This window comes from Falco peregrinus, chromosome 12 (genome assembly GCF_023634155.1).
Source record: "Falco peregrinus isolate bFalPer1 chromosome 12, bFalPer1.pri, whole genome shotgun sequence".
Taxonomy (NCBI): Eukaryota; Metazoa; Chordata; class Aves; order Falconiformes; family Falconidae; genus Falco; species Falco peregrinus.
Window position 1 is genome coordinate 18,121,142 of NC_073732.1, and position 21,491 is coordinate 18,142,632.

Sequence of the window (21,491 nt, forward strand, 5' to 3'; positions counted from 1 at the left end):
TTTAGGTCCCTCACCCAGAAGTCTAATGCAATACTTTTCTAGTAATGTCAAAGGGAGTATCAGAGGGGTGCAGTCCTTCCTGTCTGTCTGTCTTCTGTGCCTTAGAAAAAGCACAGTAGAAGCAGCACAGTTAAATCCTGAAACTAGACCCATGAGGGCTCTCCCTGCCAGTGAGCGGGAGGGCCAGCTGCTGGGGGAGTCTGTACCACCAGTGAAACGCTACTTTGGGTCACTGAACTAGTTGTTAACACTTTTCCATTCTTGCACCTCTTTGTAAATGAGGGGGTTGCTTTTATAGTAGATGAAGAGATTGATCTAGATTGTAACTGTAAAACTTGTGTTTAAGATAGTAGTCTAATAATAATATTTCTAACAGATTCTGTCTATTCTTGTATTTTACAGATGCTGTATCCATCTAGGATCTGAATTTTTATTGGAAATAAAATGGAGAATCTGTTTAATTTTTGTCCGTTTCTGTTTTTATCCCCTCTGCCTATTTTGAGGGTCTTTGTTCTTTTTCAGTAGCGTATCAGAGTTCACAGCACAGGGATGGAGTAGTGACTCAGCTAGATGATGAAATGGAGATTCAACCTGTGCTTGGCAAGGCATTTGTAGAGCAGACTACATTCTAAAGACAGATCACAGGCAGATTTTACTGCAAGCTGTCTCTGCCTCCCATCATGGAATCTGAATGGTTTGTAGGGCTAAACAGCAAATGTTTACAACATCTTAAACTGTGCACACAAGCTTTATATAGAACATGAGAAGCATTTGCTTGGCTTACCTTCTAGAGGGAAAATTCTTGTCTTGTACTTTGCAATAACTGCTGTTGAGACAAAACTGTAATGCAACACTAAATCCTAGCAGGTATAAGTACTGTTTTTAGATGTGAGCTAGGAGTTCTAGTAGAATCACAAAGAATGAGCTGTGTAGCATCTGCTTTATGTAATTTATTAAGAAATTTTCATCATAACTCTCTCATGCCTGAGTTAATACTTGCTGGTTTCCTGGCCAGCCTTATCACAGTGTGTAATGCAGGGTGGCAAGGATCTTTGCATCAAGCCAGTGCATCATCTTCATGAGTTCTTTAAGGTTTGTTGAATAAGAAGGTGGTGAAAAAATAATTTAAAGATTCTTGAAGTACAAGCCTCAGAGTTTCTTAATATATCCCTCAAAAATACTGGGTAATTTTAAGACCTTGGAGCACAGGGATGCCCTGCAGAGGCAAGGGGTGTAGCTGCAGGATGTGTGGCTGGGATGGGGAGGAATGTAGGCACCCGGACAGCTGAGGAGGAGAGGAGGCAGAATGCCATGGGTGCTCTCAAGCTGCATCCATGCTTTGTTCTTCAGCTAATCCTGGGTAGATATCCAAGAGTCTTGGAGCTCTTTGCTGCTGTGACTGTTCCCCCAACCTGCTGCAGTCCCAGCAAAGGCAAGTCACGAGAGATCTGCTCTTTAAATGTTGAACACCCTTCTCATTTTGACTAATACAGGGTTGGCAAGTTTTCGTATGCTAGCTCTGCTGCCAGGCTAGCAGGAGCACTGTCATCCAGCAAAGCAGGAACAAGGGGCTGTGGCCTGAAACCTCTCCAGCCAGCTCAGCTAGAGCAAAAAAAGGAGATGCTCCAGCAAGAATTAGGAGCGCTGTTGCATGGCCCAGAAGCTGGCCAAGGGTAACAGGTCTCTTCCCAGGATAGAGGAGAGCCGCCTGCTCTGCTCAGCTGGCATTGCATGCTGTGAGAGCAGCAGGGAGCAGTTGTCCTGTGGGCTTCTGGCATACGAGTATCTGAGTACTACCTCTGGAAGATCTTGGTCAAGGCAGCACCTGAGCCAAGTTTTGCCCATCTCAAAAAAACACTTGTCTAGCCCTGCTCCTCACTGATCTGGCCCATCATGCCTATGTAGCCCATAGGGCAAAGTTCAACAGCCCTGTGGTGACCTGTGGTATACCAGAGCGGTGCCTTGCCAGCTGGTTATCTGTGGCCTCTTCCAGGGTTCAACAGTGTCAAGCCAGGCAGATCCAAATCCTGTTCCCAGCACTGGGAGCAACTCCAGCCAGGGAAGCTGATGGATCTTCCCTTTGTCATTTTTATAAAGGGAACAGTTCTGAGAAGCTGGGGGGCTTGGCCCGTGCCAAGGAGGGGTTTTGTGGGAAGGAGGCAGGAAGGGCTGTGTTTGTGTGGCAGTGATCCCCAATCACAGGTCTCTGGCTCGGTAGGGTCTGGGGTAACTTCTAGAGGTTCTGCAAAGGGTGGGCACACAAAGCTGGACTAGTGGTGTTGAAGGCATGTGTGTACTGGGAAAAAATGGAGGCTGGTGGCTGTGAGAAGATAGTCCCGCGTTCTGTTGTCAAACCAAAGGCAAGGGTCCAGCTGAGGGTCTGGCAGGACAGCTAGAAGAGGCAGCTTGGTCCTTGGGTCTGATTTCATGTCTATTGCCAGCCAGTTTTTGAACATATTCCCTGTAGAGGAGCAAAGGGTGCGGCAAGCAGAGGAGCAGCCTCCATCACTCTCTAAGGGGACAGGCAGAGACATCCCTCCTACTGCATGGGACTACCCCAACACCATGGGCTGTCTGCACGTGGCCATGTGCCAGGTCCCTGTCCTCTCCAGACATACCTTCCTAAGTTCCTCTGCCATCCAGAAAGGGATGGTGCCATAAGGAAACTTAGGACAACTGCAGAGATGGGCAGCATGAGGCACAGCTTTCAAAGCGAATGGGATTTTGGAGAAGGGAGGCTGGGAAAGGTTTAGGGTGCTTGATCAGGAAGCCAGGCTGTTGTCTAAACCGTGGGGCAGCCGGGGACTTCCCAGCTTTATTTCCTTATGGAGCGTAAACTCTGCTGAGCGGATCTCAGAGGGGGTGTGATGATGGGGATGGATCCAGGCCACAGCAGAGTTGGCACAGGCTGCCTCAGCCATCCCTGGAGTTGGCTGGGTTTGGGGAGCTGGGACAGAAAAAAGCGATCATCCCATTTGGATTCAGTTGTGACTGGACTTGCCACAGGAAGGAGCTGTGTCTGGTTTGATACAGTTCAAGCTTCAGTGGGTAAAAAGTGGGTAGGACTCTGGGTTCAGGGGCTAGAAAGGTTGAGGAGCGTTCTGGAGCGAGTCAGTGGAAGAGATGGGAAGACCCAAGGACTTCAGGAGACAGGGCCTGGAAGGGAATCAGTGGGACCGGGGTATTCGGGGCAACTGAATAGGTGGGGTTTGGGGTATTTTCTTCACTGACAATTACTTCCTCTGGAACTTCTTTGGGGCACCCAAGATCTCCGTGGATGAAGAACCTGGTGAGTGCTGGTGCCCCATAGCAATTTTCCTGGTGGCAGCTGGTAGCACTGCATGAATAAAGCAGGTGCTTTCTACCATCTCATAATGATAATGTATTTTTCCAAAGCAGTAAGTGGAAGCAAGTTTGGAGAACACATGTGTGAAAGAGCACATGTGCATAGGTTTGCTAAGGCTTAGCTTGTCAGCAGTCAGTCCCTGCTCCTAGCTGGCTCAGAGGTTTTTTCAAGTGCCCCCATGAGCACTGATGCTGCTGAGAGGAAGAGTTTGAAGAGCTGGGCTGAGTCACTGGACACGGAAGCTCAGAGCTACTTCCACGGATTCCCTCTTGCTCATTTAGCCTCTTTGCCCTCCTATCATCAAAACTGGCAAAAAATCCTTTTCCCCGTCCTCTTTATACTCTCTTCAGAAGAGAGGTTTGTCTTGGTAAATGCATCTCTTAAGGGGCCTAATCCAATGGACCTTTGATTTTGTTTAGACTTCAAGGCACTACTAATACACATGATAAATCTATTTCTCTGAAAAAAGCATCCTCCTCCTTTGAAGTGCAAAATGAGCAGATGTTGTGTTTGCTCTGAACAGCTATGGGCATATGTAAGAGATGTGATTACCCTCATTTAGGGCTATCTGTAGAGATTTTCTACAAATGTGACTGTGGGATGTTTGAAGGAGTGTCAGGCCTTGTAAATACATCCGTGGTTTTGTTCAGATGCCTGCCAGAGCTCTGGAGTAACTTTGCTGGGTACTGCAAATACTGAGCTCATGACTCTCTCTGAACTGTTTGAGCTGTACCCCTCTGGGTAACACAGAGGGAGATAAAGTTGTATTTGCTGTTTGATCTTACCTCTGTTAATGAGTAAAGAAATGTAAACAAGGTTGTTTGGGTATTGTGGGTGACATTCACCTTTCCAACCAGCCTCTGCTGGCAATGGTACATGTGTACCCAAAATTAACTAGAGAATTGCAGTGGCCACAAAGAATAGCTCTATCTGGTCCCAAATACTAGTTTCTAGAGGCTGTGCTGGTGGTTTAAACTTTGGGGTCGCTGCAGAGAATAGCCAGTGGTGCTCCTTCTGAGCTGAGTTAGAAATACCATTTCAATTTTTTTTATGGCTTCTCTGCAGGAATCATCTCCATAAATTCAGGGAATTGCCTGCTTAAAGCCCACTTCCCAAGGCACTTTGGGAGTATGGGTGTCTGTGGAAGTCACTGGCACAAGCACTGCTTGAAAAGAGCCCTTCAAGACCCATGCTGTTAATGGTCTTTGCACATCAGACAGGGTACAACTGGCACCACCACACACAGGCTGCGCTGGCAGCATGTGTGGAGTTTAAACGTGTTGTGGGTCTTCTTGTGGCAGTTTGCAGGGAGCATCCTGCCTCCTTAGAGCCAACTGCAAGAAACCTGGGCTTCCTTGGTCTAACTGGCCAAAGCAACTGTTTGGTTTTGGCTTGTTCCTTGCAGGGAGCACCCAAAGCCGCTTGTCCCTCTTCCCAGAGACCTGCTTGTGACTGCCTTATGAACCAGTCTTTGTGAGGTCTGCATCAACAGTTCTGTAGAAGAGGAAAGTATGAGCAGAGAAACCCCAAGATGAGGGCTGCTGCGGACCAGCACCTGCTCCTGTCCCCTTCTCCTGCTGCTGGCACAGCTCATGGTGCTGGTTACACCCGGGGCTTTTCTCCACAGGACCATGAGCAGGATTCTGAACAGATGAGAAAAAAATCCTTGTAAATACAAAATCTGGACAACAGTAAGGCCAGATTTAGCTGCTGAATTATGTCTGACTTTGTAGCCCTGCCACGCTGACAGCTGCTCTCAGGGCTAGCATGCTGGCATGGCAGCATGAGCTCTTGCAATAGTAGACCCTGATCTTTGGAAGAGAAGCCTAATCCTTCTCATTTATCCCCTCCCAATTTACTTATCAGCATTTGTCAATTAGTAAGTTACTTTTGCTAGGACCCGGGGCATAAAGTCTCCCTGAAACCCTCACCTAGGCTGTCTGGCTCCTGCGATGCTGGTGTAGGGTAGTGTTTTTGAAACCTGGGGCAGATGTTTTCCTGGCTTAAAACTGGTGTCGCACAGCAACCTTCCCAAGCTGCCATACCTGCACTGCGACGCCTGTGCCATGTCCCTATGGTGGCTGCTGATCTGCTGGGCTGTGGGGATGGGTGGCCATGAAGACAGGCAGGGAGCAGGCATGCTGGCTCAGCAGCCTTCACGGCACAAGCATGCCCCAATGCACAAACTGGGAATCACTAATCCAGGGCAGACACATGGATTTGGGCTCTGCTTTCACCCCCGGTATTCTTGGAGCTTCCTCTGCCCATCCCACAGAGATGGTCTGGCTCCATACGGTCTCAGAGAGTGACCGGCCAAGGTGACCCTGGCCGTTTGCACCTTTGAGCTGTTTACCTGCTCCCAGGTTCTTGCGATAAGACACTACCTGTTTGGAGGAGTCTGTTCTGATATGGCACAGGGGAAGTATTTACCATGTGCTGTGGATTGGAGCTTCCTGGTTCATCTGGCAGACACGCCGACACCACGTAAGCGCCAGGGTTGGGCATGGCAGCTTCTGTCATGTGGCTTTCATTTGCCATTGGCTGGCAGAGCCAGCTCGTGGGATACTGGCCTTATCCCATGCTGAAGCTGTGTAACACGTGCCAGCATCAAAGCCCCAATTATAGCTCTGTACTTAGCCCTGCAAACTGCCCTGCAAACTTTTTGTGCTTTGACGGGACATGTGTGTGTCACTGTGGAGCAGTGCCAGTGCTGGCGGGGCTGTGACTATGGGCTGTTTTGCATGGAGGTGGATGGATGTAGTGTTTGCAGAGGGGAAGCCAAAGGGGACTGGTTTGGGAAGGGGCTCGGAGGTTCAGTGTGTGTGAGGTGGGCGCTGCAGCTCGGCTGTGAACTTGTGCATGAATTGGGGAACATGTGACCAGTGGCGTGGGTATGGCCTTTCAGGGGGTAATTGTTTCCCAAAGTGGAATATTTTCCCAAATGTGGCTGGCCAGGCTGTGCAGCAGCATAGTGCCTCCTGTGGCACATGATGCCAGAGAGGCCACTCCATCGCTGCCCTGGGGTGCGGGGTGTTACACCCTGGGCAGCACGCTGTACCCTTGGGGTGCACTGTCAGCTGCGTCTCTATTGTGGCCCCGTGGGTGTTCCACGTTGCAGCCACCGCAGCCTCTGCTCACCGCTCTCTCAGCTCCCTGGCCCCTCCGCAGCACGTTTTTTGCTTGAATTTTATCACCTCATTGGAAAGGAGCCCAAGCTCGCAGGAAGCCTGTGCCACGGCTCTGAGGCTGGTTGCGTGGCAGCTCTGGGTGCCCCGGGTCCCCTCCAGGCCCCCTCTGCTGTGCCCACCCGGCAGCAGGCAGGGGCTGCTCGCCAGAGGGGGCTGGGGGGGCCGGGCCGGGGCTGGGGTGCATGGGGCGGTGGGGGTACGGTGCTCTCCTTGGCACCCCCCGCCCCGCTGGAGCGGGGGCGGCGCTGGAGCGGGTGCCCGGGTACTGGCCCGGGGATGCTGCTGGGGCCGAGGGACCTGCGGCGGGGCGGTGCCGGCGGCGGGGCGGTGCCGGGGGCGGTGCGCGGTGCCGGGGGCGGTGCGCGGTGCCAGGCCGGGTGCGCGGCGGCGGGAGATGGCGACGGCGGAGCTGCTGGAGCTGCGGACTCTGGTGGAGCGGGCGGGCGGGCGGCGGGCCGTGCTGCTGGTGGCCGAGGTGGCGGAGGGGGCCCCGGCAGCGGCCACGCTGGCCGCCTTCGCCCGCGACCTCCTGGGCGACGAGGCGCCGCCGGGGCCGGGGCCGGGGCCGGGGTGCCGGTCTCGGCGGCGAGCGGGCGGCGGGCGGCGGGCGCTGGAGGCGCGGCTGCTGCTGGTGCTGTGCCGCGGCGGGGCGGCGCGGGGCCGCGGGGCCCGGGCCCGCCTGCGGGAGGTGGTGCGGGACGTGCGCGGCCGCCTGCCCCCCGCGCCACCGCCCGCCGTGGTCGGCGTCCTCCTGCCCGGCGGGGACGCGGAGGACGCGGCGGTGCTGGACGCCACGCTGCGGCGGCAGTTCCCGGCGCCCGGCACGGTGCAGGCGGCCCGGTACGGCCCCGGCAACCCCGCCGCCCTGCGCGAGTGCCGCGCCGCCGCCTGCCGCGCCCTGCGCGCCGCCCTGCAGCACCCCGCAGGTACCGGGGGCACCGGCCGCGGGGCGCCGGGGGGTCGGGCCGCTCCCTCCCTCCCTCCCTCCCTCGCTCCCCCGGGGGCTTTCGCAGTGGGATTTGCTCCGTTTTCCGGTGGGATCTACCCCATCCTAATGGGATCTAACCGCTACTGATGGGATTTCCCCCCACCCAATCAGATCTGGCTTTCCCCAGTGGGATCTCTTTCATGCTGTTGGGATCAGAGCCTTCCCAACGGGATCTGCTTTTTTTCCGGTGGCATTCCCAGCTCTAGCAGCCGGGGAGAACAAACTTCCCAGTGGACTGGGAAGCACTAGAGCAGCTCATGGATAGCAGGGATGTGTCAGCTGATAGCTGTGACAGTGTGGTGATCCATGTGACATGGTGGCCATCAATGCTTGTGGCTGTGTGTCCTTGGGGACGCGGGAACTGTAGGGTGCAGGCAGGACCTGACCTTCCTGCAGGAGGAAGATGCTTGTGCTGACTTTGCATAGTAAGAACCACAGCAAGGGGTTGGTTGGGTTTAAACCCAGTCATCTGTTGGTGGCCAGTTTAAGCAAGGTGACGATGGCAGGATGAAAGCTCTGTGTCAAACAGGCCCTGAAGAAAAGCGCTCGCCCTGGAGCGAGAGGCGTCATGGTTGTGTGTGAACGCAGGGTGATGGGCAGCTGGGCAGGCTCTGCTGTCACAGCAGCCACATGAAACAGCCTGGGCTCACTGTGATCTTTGGCACTGCCTGTCTTAAGCTGTTTCTCTTTCCTCTTCCCTTCTTTCATTTTCCTCCACTTTTCGCTTGCTTCCCATCATTTCCAGGGGCTCTGGTGTTCTGCTGTCTTGCTGCCTTTGCCCCCAGGGATCCTGGCACTTGCCTGTGGCAGCACATTGACAGGGCCCTCTGGGATCCTTGGGACATGGGGTGCGTTGGCTGCAGCTCCGGTGCTTCTTTCCATCAGCTCAGTCCAGAATCCTGGATTTGAATGCTGAGGAGCTTTGAAACGGCCAGGATCTACTGCGAGGGTGCAGGGCTGTCTTTTGTCAACTCTTTTCACCGAGACACGCACGATCCCCTTTCTAGCTTCTGTCCTTTTGCATGCTTTTGTCTTCCTCATGATTTTCCTGCTGCAAGAATTTCTGGTGTGTTCTCAGATGCCAGTGAGACCTCCACTGGCTGCAGCAGCCTGGTGGGACAGCAGCTACAGAGGCAGAAAACCATCCCTGCATACATGACCTTCTTCTACCCCTGCACATTGCTGGCGCTTGGCTCAGTACATGTATTTTTGCGGCTGGCTGTGGACTTGTCCTTCATGCAGATGTGGAACCAGTGTAACAGCCAACAGTGGAGAAGGAGGAGCAGAAGGAGCCAGAGCAGGTGTTTCAGCCTGTTTGTGTGTACTTTATAAGCGTGGTGGGTAGGAGGACTCGGCACGATGCTTTAATTCACCTCTGATGCTCTGCCTGGTGCTCTTAGTCATGTAAGTGTCCCAGGACCTGCATGTGTAATGAGGATGCTCATTAGCTGCAGGGTTCAACCTTAGACAGGGACAGCTTCTTTCCACACCCTTGTGAGACCCACCTTCCAAAATGTCCATGTGGCCAGAGGGATCCCAAGTGTAGCCATGCCTCTGGGAAGCTGGGGACCTGGCAGTGCTGGGCACCAGCTCCATTGCAGCCTGGTCTCCTTCACCCCATGGCTATCCCCACAAGCGAGGGAAATATATATGAAGGACTATAATATCTTCAATGTAAAGTGAGGGAGGACTGTGGGAAAGATGGGTGTGGGGCTGCAGAGCACCCTGAAAAGCAGGTTCTAGGGATGCTGCTCTAAGGATGTCCTCAGTCAGGGCTGAGCTTATCTTGTTTCCCCTCTTGACTTTAGAAGGAGCTTGTGCTAAGCTGAAAAAAGATGCTCTTGCATCTGGATAAGGATGCTGGCAGGTGTACAGAGGGTAAGGCTCTGTGTATGTGTGCTTGCGCTCATTTTACTTCAGCCCAGCTTCAAAGCCTCTTCCTCTTCACACACGTTGCTGCTCAGCTCTGCCCATGACAGCTGCTTTGGAGCTGCAGCCTCCCCTCCGCCCCATGCTGGGAATAGCCTGGACACTGCCATTTGTGCAGTGGAGCTAGGACAGCAATGGCAGTGGTGTTCCTGCATCACTTGGGTCTAAGCAGGAATGTGCTGGGCTGCTATTCTGCCCTGCCTGGGTGGGGTCCAGAGTCCCTGCACACTGCAAGGGGAGCATATGTTTATGGCTGGAGGTTTTGGTTTGTTGACAGGCAGGAAAGACTGCCACTGTGAACCCTTCAGTGTCGCAATGGTTTGCTAAACTGAAGGACGCTGAAGTGTTTATCATTTGTTATCTGATTAGCAGGTGAAAGGCTGGATAATATTTCAATGGAGATGCTGGACTGCTGCTGTTGGAGACCATATAAAATACGCTGATGTAGTGTTTTACAAGCTACTGTAGCGTTTTACTATAATGGCTTGAAAGCCTGTAGTAACTTGCTGAGACCTTTGTTATCCTCCAAAATAAATACTATACGTTGATGGAGGCCATGTGCTCTCTGCATTTTGCAAGCAGTTACAGCTGTAGTTTTCAGCGTGCTGCAAGTCTGTTTGTCCATCAGGTCTCTCCCAGAACTACTTAGTAAAGCAGGGAGCAGTAGATAGGTTGATGTGGCAGAAGCTGTGTGATAATACAAAAGAAAAACTTCCTTCTGCAGGCATGCCCTGTGTCAGTCTCCAGCCTTGCCACGTGTGCTGGCTGAGCTCCTGCCAGGTTTCTTGCTTGCCCTGGGCGGCTGCATACAGGATGGTTTTGGCAGCGAGGCTGCAACGTAGAAGTCAGCACTGGGAACAAATTTCCAGGGTAGCAGAGAGGTTTTGGACTGAAATAAGGATTGCCAGGAGATGCTCTGTGCTTTCCAGGGGTGGGCTCTGTGGAGTGGACCTGGTTTTGCAGTGAGGAATTTGGCTCGTGGAGGGGAGATGTCGCGAGTCAGCATCAGGGAAGTGGGGGAGCAGCAGGGCTGACCGCTGCTGGTCTGAACTCATCTTCTCCGATTTATCCAGAAGAGGGGAAAGACAGGGAGAGGTGGAAGCTTCCATCCTTCCTGCGTTGCATTTCTTGGAGCCGGAGGAGCCGGAGAAAAGGTCATGAAGCAAAAGCTACAAACAGTGTTCATGAAGGTATGCCCAGCTCCCTCCCTTGTACTCCTGCTGTGGCTGTCAGAGGTTTCTCACCAATTCCCTGGTGGTTCAAGTCCCCAAGCCCCTTGCTGGTGGCTTCCTTAAGCTATTTCCAGCTCCGCAGCTGACATCTCTTCCCTGGCTGTGGTTTGGCCAGAACTTGAAGACAACCAGCTGGCTGCTGTGTTGCTGCTTCCCTGTTTTCTGACTTTTTGCTTGTCTAAATAAAACCACGTTGGGTCTGGTGCCCAACTACACCCCTGGGAGAACTTCAGAACTCAGCATTTTGGCAGAGTTTCTGGCAGCAGAACTGCTGTCTGTCTAAACAATGAATTGGAAGCATCACCCTGATCTTACATGATGTCTTCTGCAAACATGGCTGGAAGGGGTGTTCCCAAACCACTTGCATTTGGGGCTGGTGGAGAGGAGGAAGAGGGCAGCCAGCCTTGGGCTCCCTGATTCTAAAGGAAGTTGTTCAGGTAATGAATTGCCTAACGTTCAGCCTTTGCTGGCACTTCTGCTTGCCTTTTCCAGCAGTGATTTTCTTTTTGCAGAAGTGCCCCCATGCAGGAGGCTACAAGGCGTGAGATGTGGAGATCCATACTGCTTGACGGAGCACACAGAGGGGAAGCTCCTTCACTGTAGAAAGAATAGAATATTTGCAGTTGGAAGGGACCTACAATGATCATCTAGTCCAACTGCCTGACCACTTCAGGGCTGACCAAAAGTTAAAGCATGTTATTAAGGGCATTGTCCAAATGCCTCTTAAACACATAAAATGTTTAAAAAGCGTAAGGGTTGGAGGAAACAACTGAAATGTCCAGTTTGTGCAGGTTTGAGATGTGTCCTCTGGGGCCAGAAAATATAAGTGCCTGCTCTTGCTGTCAGTGCCAGGCGGGTGATACCTCATGGCCTCACGGCTTGTTCTGAGATTGCTGAGACTGCAGGTGGCCAGGGAGCTGGGCCTCGTGCTCCTTTGCTCATAGGTCACCCTTGTTTGTTGAAGCAATGTTGAGTTTGTAAATCAAAATGAAAATAAGTTATGAAAAAGATCAGCTGTGCTTAGATTGTGAATCGATACCAAGAGCTTTGTCCCATGCTTTCTTTTCATTTAAAGTTGCATTTTGCATGAAGAAGCGTTTCCCATTCAGATCTTCCTTGACCTCTCTCTGCTGTTTGCAGATGACCTACGGGATCCTGAGGAAGAGTTGGCTCTGACCAGCCTGTCCCCCAATGGAAACTATGAAGAAGCTGCTGGAGGTGTGGGCACCTAGAGCACCTGGGTGCCCAGCACAGTCCATGTCCCAGATCTGCCTGGTGGGTTTGGAGCAGTGGGAGGAGGAGCTGGTGCATGCCCACTCACCCTCTTCTCTGAGGACCCACCACTCTGGGGAGAAGCTGCTCAGCTTAACTCAGCAGGGTCTTCTGTAGCTGCTGACAGCCTCTGAGGTCTATGCCAGAGAGCCATCCCTTGCTGCGCCCTGCTGTCTGGGGGTACCTGGAGCTGCTGCTGGACACTGGGCTTCTAAGAAGCTCTTTGAGGATGTATCCTGTGTCCTGGGTGAAATGATGTTGGTACTTTGAGTGTGAAATGCAGCCACCTGCTTGAAGAATGAGGAGTGCTTTCTAATTCTGAGCGAAGTTCCCTGCTGAGATTGCCGGGGCTGGCCTCCCTGGCAAACAGATTCTGCTGCCTTGTTTTCCCGCTTTACTGCTGCTTTGAAGTTCCCACCCTCTCTCTGATCAGGAAAAAAAAAAAGAAAGCATGGTGGCATGGAGACTGCAATGTCATATTTAGTGCCATCTTGGTGCTTGCCTTGGTGCTCATAGACTGGCTGATGGACTGCTTGGTTGGGAGGGGGTGGCAGATGGACACTAAGGTGTGTCTGATGCCATCTTACCTGGGTCATCCCCACAGCCATGTGGTGGCAGGTCTTGGAGGTGGCCTGCAGCACAAAATGTGGCTGCTTCACAAATAAATATAATCTATTTAAGTAGTTCCAAAGGGCTTTGTGTACCTTGTGGGGCAACACAATTAGCTGCAAATCCTTGGTTTATGAGGAATATTACTATAATGCTAAGAATACCTTTTTTATTCTTACTTTAATGCAACATGAAACAGGTCTTGTTTTATTTTTAGCACAATCTCCTGGGTTTTGTTTGGGGCTGGCTGTCTTTTTGGAGCTCCATCCAGCTCAACCCATCATGTTTAGCCTACCTCTTCTCTGGATTAGCCGTATTATGTCGGTATGTCCTCTGCACATGGCCGTCCTCTCTCTGGCTCCTTTTTTTCCAGTGGCAGCTGAAGTGTCTGCCGTCCTGCCAGCTCCGGTCAGTGCTCTGTCCCAGCAGTGTGCCTTTGGCATTTCTCTAGCTCTTATCTGGAGCAGGGGATGGCTTTTTTTTACCTGCTCTGCTCATGACTGTGATCATCAACATTTTCCAACAAACCACTTTTCTGGGCCTCAGGTTCCCCACCAGTAGGATGAGGACAGTGATGCCTGACTACCTCACTGGGGTTATGATGATAACGCTGGAGCAGAGCTTAGCGGCTCTGTGGTTTAGAGTCAGTCCCCTTAGTGATGGTGCTGCTTTGCCTTTTAGCTGAGAGAGAGTGGCTAAAGATGCCTGGGGCATACTGGCAGGGTAGAGTGGGAGAGATGGAGAATGTTTCCAGGTGTGCTCCGCAAGTCTTTGCGTTATCATGCTGCTTGTTTGAATGTGTTGTAATAGTTAGGCTTGGTCTATGTAGGAAAACTTTGTTTAAAATGCATCTGTGAGGTGCTGTAGCTGCCCCATAAGGTGGTGGGGAGGAGTAGGTAGGTAGATGCCAAGCATGTGAGCAGTGTTTGGGGAAGTGCATGTTGCATCTCTTCCCAGCAGAAACACTTCTGTGTGTGGCCCGGGGAGAGTGAACCTAGGGAGCAACTGACATTGGCAGAGCTTGTGGCTCTGCAAAGAGGGCACTGAACCCACTCTCGTTCCAGCCTGCAGGATTTCTGTAGGTTTTCTTTGCTTATGACCAGGTGGAAAATACAAATGTATTTTGTATTTGTGGGTGTGGGTGGCTGTATTCATGACCCCAGGCTTAGTAGCAGGTGAGCAGTAAGTGCATCTTAGCAAGCTGAAGGTATCCTCCTGCTCTGTCCCTGGCATGAGTGCATAGGTCTGCTGTGCAGTGGATTCCCTCTGCCTGTACTTATCCAATAAAGCTCTTGGTTAGGTGACTCCAGTAGGATTTGGCAGTATAATCAGGTGAATCTTTATTTTCTTGCAATATTTGGCCTTTGCCGCCTAGAATTTAGCAGTGAAGAGGTGGCCTAAGAGTACAGAATTGCAGTTCAACCTATTTCAGTGCTACAAATCCAATGGATTTATTTACTGGTAAATTTTAATTAAATCATACAAGTTTACTCTTGCAGTGAGACTTTTGTGGAAGCGGATGAACTGCCTGGGGTTTAGGAGGGATGAGTGAGAATACATTTGACCAAAAGTATTGTTTTCCTTTGAGGAATAAAAATGACTTGAATTCTTTTTTTCTTTTCCCCCCCCCCACTAGCTGGGCGTGTGGAGGTGCAGCAGATAGTTTTACATGTTTAATTGATTTAATAATTTAAGGGCACTGCTATCTTACATTTGTTGTGAAGAATAAAGACATTTAATTTCCTAACTGGAATGTGCTTCGGTTTGTTTTTTGTTTGCCATGGTGTTATACTTGAAGTAGCATTATGTATGGTTTAACTGATACTTCTCTTGATTTAAATAAAGGGTATATTGGCAGGGAATGGAAGTGACCCCAGTATATGGTATCCAGATGATCAGCAGAACTGGTCTGTGTGCAGGTCAGGCAGGCTGTGCACCTACGGGCAGCGGGGAAGGCTGGAGATCTTCTCAGCTGTGTGAGAAGAGCGGAGGTGTGATCCTCTTGGCGCCATGGGTAGGGCTCTGATAACTTACATTAATAACATTTACTAACTGAGGCCATTTTTTTCCTCGAGGAATTCAAGCCCTTCAGAAAGTACTTTTTCGTATTTAGTGGAAACGGGTAGAAATCAGTGCCACTGAAGTCTGGGCGCTTTGATCACTTGTTGCGCAGCACCATTGCTGTTGAGATGGATTTTCCTTGGTGCAAATCCACCCACCTGCATTTCCCCTCTAATGAAGCCAAAGCAGGAGCCAACATGACTCCATGCTCCTCCACGGCTGGGGCGCCTTCGGGTGGGAGCTCGGACACCGCTCTGGGCCGCAAAGCGATGGCTGAGGGGCAGGATCTGGTGAGGGGCTGTGGGGTGCCACCTGTATGCGCCTCCTTTTTAAGGGAGGGAGGGGTGAGGCCTTTTCTCACAGCTACGAGGGAGCTGGGGCCCGCAGAGGCGGCTTGCAAGGTGGGAAACCCGTGGGGTAAAATCCCCGACCCCTGCCATGCCGGGCTCAGGCCTGTGCCCCGAGGTGCCGCCCGTGGCGGGCAGCCTGTCATGGCGGGCGGCAGGCGGCGGCGGCCGTTCGTTTGGGCACAGCGCAGGCTGGGCCTTATGGGGTCACCCGTGGGGACCCCGCAGCCTCCCTTGCCGCCCTCTACCCACTGGGCGCAGGTGGGGGAGTGCTGCCCACCCCCCAAGGCCGGTGTGGGGAGGCCGGTGGGGCCGCGGAGGCCCCTGCGCGGGCGGCAAGCGAAGGTGCGAGGCCGCGGGAGGCGGAGCGGCCCCGCTCGCGCCTGCCCGTTTCCCGGCCGCCCCGCGCAGGCGATCGCCACGGGCGCCTTTCCCGGGCGCAGCGGGGTCCTGCCGGAAGGGGCCCTGCGCGGTACTTCCGGGCCGGGCGGCGGCGGAGCGGCAGCGGCGCGGTGCGGACCCCGGGCGGCGGCACCACCACCACCGCACTGGGCCGGAGAGGACCCCACTTCCCTCCGCGGGCCGGGCGGGGTGGCACCATGATCACCTCGGCCGGTGAGGAAGCGGCGCGTGTTAGCGTTCCCCGCCGGCGTTTCGCTGAGTCAGGGCCGTGACTGGGCACCACCGCAGGCCGCGGGGGTGCCGGCCGCAGCTCTCCGTGGGGCCGCCCGCCATGGGGGCCTCCCCCCCGCCCCGCTCAGCCCTGCCCGGCAGCCACCGTGCGCCCCGGCGGGAGCGGGAGGCCCCCCGGTGCCCGGCGGCTCGCCACAACCGGTAGCTCAAGCCCGAGCCGCGGGAGGAGGGGGGGGTTGCCCGGTACTCGGCCGTGCCCCGAGGCGGCCGCAGCGAGACCGGCTCTCCGGCGGGCTCGGTGGGGAGGCGCGGGGGGCTGGGGCGGCCGCCTCCCGCCGGTGCCGCGTGAGGGCTCTCCGGCGGCCTTGCGGGCCCCGGGCAAGCACTGGGATGCCCCGGCGGCGCAGTGGGGAACTGGAGGTCTTCACCCAGTTAAAGTGACTAACGCACGGGGGTGTAAAGCGGGGGGCAGTAGGGGTCCGCAGGAGGTGCGGCAGGGAGTGAGGGAGGGGGAAGAGGCAGGCTTGAACTTCGGAGCGGGTCAGAAGCACGGATGCCTGGCTGGGGAAAAGCCAGACTAAGGAGTCCGGGCTAATGAAGTGTGTGAGGAATTAGACGTTAAACACTGTTTCTGGGTCTGCTGAGAACATGCTTGTGTAAGAAAATATGAGAAGTATTTCCAAAAGTATTCAGGCCAGAATACTGTGACTGGTTGTGGCTTTGTGAGAGAAGCAGTGCAGAGGGAAACAGTCTGCAGGTGGCTTTCTCTTTCTGAACTTTTAAGTCTTTTTTAATTGAGGAGAAGTAGGAATTCATTTCAAAGAAGTTTTAGAAAGGTAGAAATGATATATTGAGTAGAAGTGAGATTGTTTCCTCCTCATAGATAGGTAAAAGCAAGAGATTATTAAAAAAAAACCCCATACATTTGGAGTATAGTTGCAGAAAACAAGTGGAAGGAGCACTGTGGCGTGGGCTACTGAACCTCTCTTCCTCGCTTAAGGGGCCACATCAGTTCTCTTTCGGTTGTTTTTGCTGATGGACTTGTCTGATCTGGTTTTAAAATATTGCTGATAATGGAGGTTCTACAACCTTGTTAGACAAAGTGAATAACTGTCTTACTGTCAGAAAACTTTTCTTACCATCAAAGTTTGATCTCTGAAGGTCCAAATAAAGCTGTCTTACTATTCCTGTTTGTATCTCACACAAGTATCAGATTATTATCTTTCTGCTGGCAGCTGTGCTGTACATGTATGAATTCTGTGCCCTTCCTAGATTTCCACAGGCTGACCAGTTACAGACCTCCAGTCAGCCTTCGTAAGTCCGAATTGCTAGACCTCTTTGTTCTTTTTGCTCCGTTCTGAACACCCTGATTTGCTCATAGCTCTGAGAACATGGTGCCCAGCACTGGACACGGCGTTCTGGTTCAGGCGTGTCGGTGCCAAGCAGAGGGAAGTATTGCCTTGCATATCTGCCAAGGAACCTTCTCACTTACACAACACAGTGTGGAGGTAGAGTTCTTTGCCTTCCACTGCAACCATATGTTATTGATCATGTTTCATCTTAATTCACTGTACTATTCAGATTTCTTTGTCTGTACCTCTTAGTTTTGACCTGCACACTCTCCTTTTTGGATTTGTCAAGATCTTTTGAAAGCCCAGTTCAGCCCTCCAGTAGGCTTGCTGGCCTTTCCAGTTTGATGTCTTATTTAGATTTTAAAAGGTTATCGATCTGTACAACAGATGAAAGATATTAAAAGCAGTGAATTGCGCTGGACTTTGATCAGATCCTATTCCAGCCCTTTCAGTTGCATCCTTGGAGTCTGACAATGAAATGAGTCTATAACCATTCTTCAGATGGAGCTCCGCAAAATAACTGTGAGCCTCTCTTTCAGTTATGTCAGTTAAAAAAAATATTTCTGTAGCTGTTCGTACAAATGCTCTAGGCCAGTGTTCGGAGTCTTGTGGAAGCTGTGAGGTATGGTGTCTTCTCTTAGTGATGAGGCCTGTTTCCTTGGCATGGAAAAAGTTAGGATGTTTTGACATGATCCTCTTTATGCCCCGTGGGGAAGTGGGAAGTGATTTGCTAGAAGGGAGTCGGCAAACTAGTGATGATGCTGGAGGTAAATCCCAGATTCTCTTAAGTTCCTGTCTAATATGTTTACCTCTAAAAAGGGTCATCTTTTATAAACAGCTTACCTTTTCAGTTATAAATTCTGTACTGTTTTGTATAATGTTTAATACAAACTTGGATCTGATCTTTGAATTTTAATACCAAAGATTTTAAACCAGCATTCCAGAGATAGTCTTCTTTCCAGTTCTGTTGGTTTTGAACTAAATAACATGTTCACTTTTGAAACAGAAGGAGTCCAAAACTGACTGATCTTGTTTTGCAGCTGGAATTATCTCTCTTCTGGATGAAGAAGAGCCACAGCTCAAGGTAAGCTCTTGCATCTGGAAGCAAATAATGGCCAATGCATTATGTTGAGAACTTAAAATTAGAAATGAGTGGGTCTCAGTAATTAATGATTGGACAGCAACAGGTGGACCCCAAATCCTATCTAGCCTGAAAGCTGAAAGGAAGGGATTACATAACACTATAACAGATGGCAAACTTTCTTGTTTTGAACATGGATCAAACTGGAGCTTCACATGCAAAGATCTCTGTTCACCAAAGCTCTCAGCTCTGTGATGATTATGTGGCTTTGTTACTTCAAAATGCAGCCTCTGGAACACTTTTACTACATAAAATTCAAAGCTGAAGAACACCTCAATTTTTAGCATAATTTAAGCGATGTAAACCAAAATCACAGTTACAGTTTTCACTTGGGGGGGGGGGGGGGGAATCTTAGTCGTAGTAAGAGGAGAAAAAAGCAACAACAGAAACTTTATAGTCTATAGAGTATACAAATCCATAGGACACCACCAAACACTCTTAAGTGGTGGTGTATTGATAGTGCTTGCTAGTTACTTGAGCCGTTAACATAGCCCCTTTTAGGATGGGGAGGTGCATCTTGTAATACTGGAAACCCCCTAAATATTTTGCTTGGAAACAGGCATGGGTGGTGATATATCCGAATGAGCCCTGCTTTTGCTCTGAACTGATTTCAAGTGGGCTGGTTCTAGTCTGGGTATTGTTTATCTACTAAATTACTGTGTCCAAATAAATAAATAGAGTTGACTGGCATAGACGACAGGTCAGTTCTATATGCTACACAGAGGTTGCCCAAAGACCTAGAAAACTTTGTATTTTAAGGAATTTCACCATCAGTCATTTTAGCCAGTCATTCATCACAGACGCCATGGGAAGGAATACAGGGTTGTCTTACCTGTTAAATGAACGGCCCTTTATTTGTAAAGGCCTTGCAAAGATCTTTTAAAGTAGAATTTGCTGTTGAAGTGGGTCAGGGTTTATGTTATCAGTCTCGGGTGATACTTCATTTTTACTGGGCAGAGATAATAAATGCGTATTTTTATGTGATAAACTTTTTATTATCTTTTGTAGGAGTTTGCTCTTCACAAGTTGAATGCTGTTGTCAATGACTTCTGGGCAGAAATCTCTGAGTCAGTGGACAAAATGTAAGAGAAAACATGTCTGTCTTCAGGTGTGCTGCTTAAAAAGAACGTGAAATATGAAGTGGATGCAGTTCTGGTTGCTTGATACTAGCTAGTACAGCATCTAGCTCCGTATTTCCTAGAAAGCCCTAGTAAAAGTTGATGTGGGGTTGGAGCTGTAGTCCCAAAGGTGCAAGTTTGATCAAGCTGTCATGTGGCCTTAAAGAGAACAGAGCACACAGAGCTGATGCTCTTATCTCTCTTCTTTGCAGTGAAGTTCTCTATGAAGATGAGGGCTTTCGGAGCCGGCAGTTTGCTGCCCTAGTTGCTTCAAAAGTTTTTTACCACCTGGGAGCTTTTGAGGAATCGTTGAACTATGCCCTGGGAGCAGGTGACCTCTTCAATGTCAATGACAACTCGGAATATGTGGAGACTATCATTGGTGAGCAGCTGTTGCTACAAAAGAAAAGCTCATGTGTTGTCAAAACTACTGCGACTGCGAGATTTTACTTGTTTTAGCTGCTGTTCTCCATACTCCTCTTCCTCTCCTTGTATTTGTTTCAACTGATGCTGTAACTAATTTTTCCCAGCTTATTTGTGTTTTCTTTCTGCTCCTTTGGATTCTGTAATGGAACTGACTTAAAAGTTCTGGCATTTTTTTTCCTGTTATTAACCTGTATTTTATTGTGAGTTCCTAATAGGAAAATTGCTTTCGTTGTTTATTTTCCTTTCTCTCATTTGGATGCTAGTATTATCAATTTCAGCATAACTTTGGAAATAAATGGCTAATAAGTGAAGCTGCACACCTAACTGAGGGGTACTGGTGTTTTTTTTTTGTCAACCCTTAGCAAGATAGCAACTCAGATGTTGAATTCATGAATAATTTGAATGACTTCTAAAAGTCTTGTCTGCTGGTATCACTTACCTTGTACAGGCTGGATGGACCAGGATTGGCTTTCAGTTTCTCCAGCTAGTGCTTACCATGGAGCTAGGAAGTCTCCTACTGCTGTTTCCTCATTTATTTAAAATATAATGCCACTTGAACAAAGATAATGTCCATGGTTCCATTTTATCTACTTGGTTTCAGCACTAAAATCAGAGTTTGTTAGGAGAGAATACAAGTAGCTTCCACTACTATCTGTATATGACTGTACAAACGGTTCTTGTGCCTCACCTTTGTGTAGTTTCCCATATCCTGTATTTGCTGGTAGAATGTGTGTATGTACATGCTTGTTTCTTCATCTGTAAAAAAACCTGCAAACATCTAGGAAGCTGACAGCCCCCTCCCCATATTTGTTCAATATCTTTTCAGCAAAATGTATCGACCACTATACTAAGCAGTGTGTGGAGAATGCAGAGCTGCCAGAAGGGGAGAAGAAACCTGTCGATGAAAGGCTAGAAGGGATAGTGAACAAAATGTTCCAGCGGTGCTTGGATGACCACAAGTACAAGCAGGCTATCGGTATTGCTCTAGAGACACGCAGGCTGGACATCTTTGAGAAAACCATCCTTGAGTCGGTATGTGCAAGAGACAGGAGGTGCATGTAGCTAGTCTCTTCCAGGTATGGATCCAGAAGTGAAGTGCAAGATCCATGTTGCTGTGGAACTTGCTCTGTATTGTATGAACAGAATAAAAAATGAAACTCGGGGTGTTAAGTTCAACATGTTCATGGAAGACAGAGCCGCTGAGGGCTGTCAAGTATAGAGAGACCCCTACCTTTAAGAAATCCCTAAGCTGCAGGTTGCTGGGAGAATATTTTCAAGAAGCCTTGGCTATGTGCCCTCTTCTTATGGTATTCCCTGTCAGCTACTGGCAGAGATAAGATACTGGACTAGGCAGACCTTAGGTCTGGTGTAGTGTAAGAACAGCTCTTGTTGTGTCATGTGCTGTAATTCACTCTGGGAAGGGATCCTTAGAGCTAGGTGATTTATTTATGGCAGGCAAAACAAAAAAATCCAGTAGTTGGGTGAGCTGCTCTCTTTTTTTGGTAACTGGCTGTGTGCAGTCTTAGCCTGCCCTGACTGCAAGGCAGCACAGTCCAGCTTAAACATCCTTCACTGAGGGTTTAAGGTAAGTCATGTTACCTAGTAATGGCAGTAAGAGAAGCATGCCTGTAGTAGTTGCAGCAGCTCAGTGGTTGTGTGTAATCTTGTTAGGCTGCAGCATCTCAAGCATATGCCAGACACTTTGCTTAAATTCATTAAAATTTACCACTTTTCAATTTACAGCTTTCCCATGTTTTTGGATATCTCCCACTCCTGTATATGGGAATGATAATCATAAGGCATCCATCTTGCTTGGTCTGCTGTTCGCTGTCCTGTGCGTTTACTGACT

General features: G+C 50.4%; 3 protein-coding genes across 3 annotated transcripts in view; all 3 read left to right on the forward strand.

Annotated features, from left to right (window-relative positions):
• The window catches only part of RPL35A (ribosomal protein L35a), a 3,737-nt gene extending 3,276 nt beyond the window's left edge, over window positions 1-461 (forward strand). Inside the window, exon 5 of the mRNA XM_055817213.1 lies at window positions 403-461. Within this exon, the coding sequence (XP_055673188.1) occupies window positions 403-426 (24 nt within the window). The 3' untranslated portion in view covers window positions 427-461. The remainder of the gene's footprint in view (window positions 1-402) is intronic.
• A 6,438-nt stretch (window positions 462-6,899) lies between these two features.
• Window positions 6,900-12,640, forward strand: C12H2orf72 (chromosome 12 C2orf72 homolog). Its single transcript, XM_055816869.1, has 3 exons — window positions 6,900-7,460; window positions 10,525-10,641; window positions 11,824-12,640. The coding sequence occupies exons 1-3, from the start codon at window positions 6,929-6,931 to the stop codon at window positions 11,913-11,915; spliced, it is 741 nt and encodes a 246-aa protein (XP_055672844.1). The 5' UTR covers window positions 6,900-6,928; the 3' UTR covers window positions 11,916-12,640.
• Window positions 12,641-15,427: 2,787 nt separating this feature from the next.
• The window catches only part of PSMD1 (proteasome 26S subunit, non-ATPase 1), a 75,641-nt gene continuing 69,577 nt past the window's right edge, over window positions 15,428-21,491 (forward strand). Inside the window, exons 1-5 of the mRNA XM_055816867.1 lie at window positions 15,428-15,587; window positions 17,998-18,041; window positions 19,107-19,180; window positions 19,429-19,598; window positions 20,469-20,674. Of these exons, the coding sequence (XP_055672842.1) occupies window positions 15,572-15,587; window positions 17,998-18,041; window positions 19,107-19,180; window positions 19,429-19,598; window positions 20,469-20,674 (510 nt within the window). The 5' untranslated portion in view covers window positions 15,428-15,571. The remainder of the gene's footprint in view (window positions 15,588-17,997; window positions 18,042-19,106; window positions 19,181-19,428; window positions 19,599-20,468; window positions 20,675-21,491) is intronic.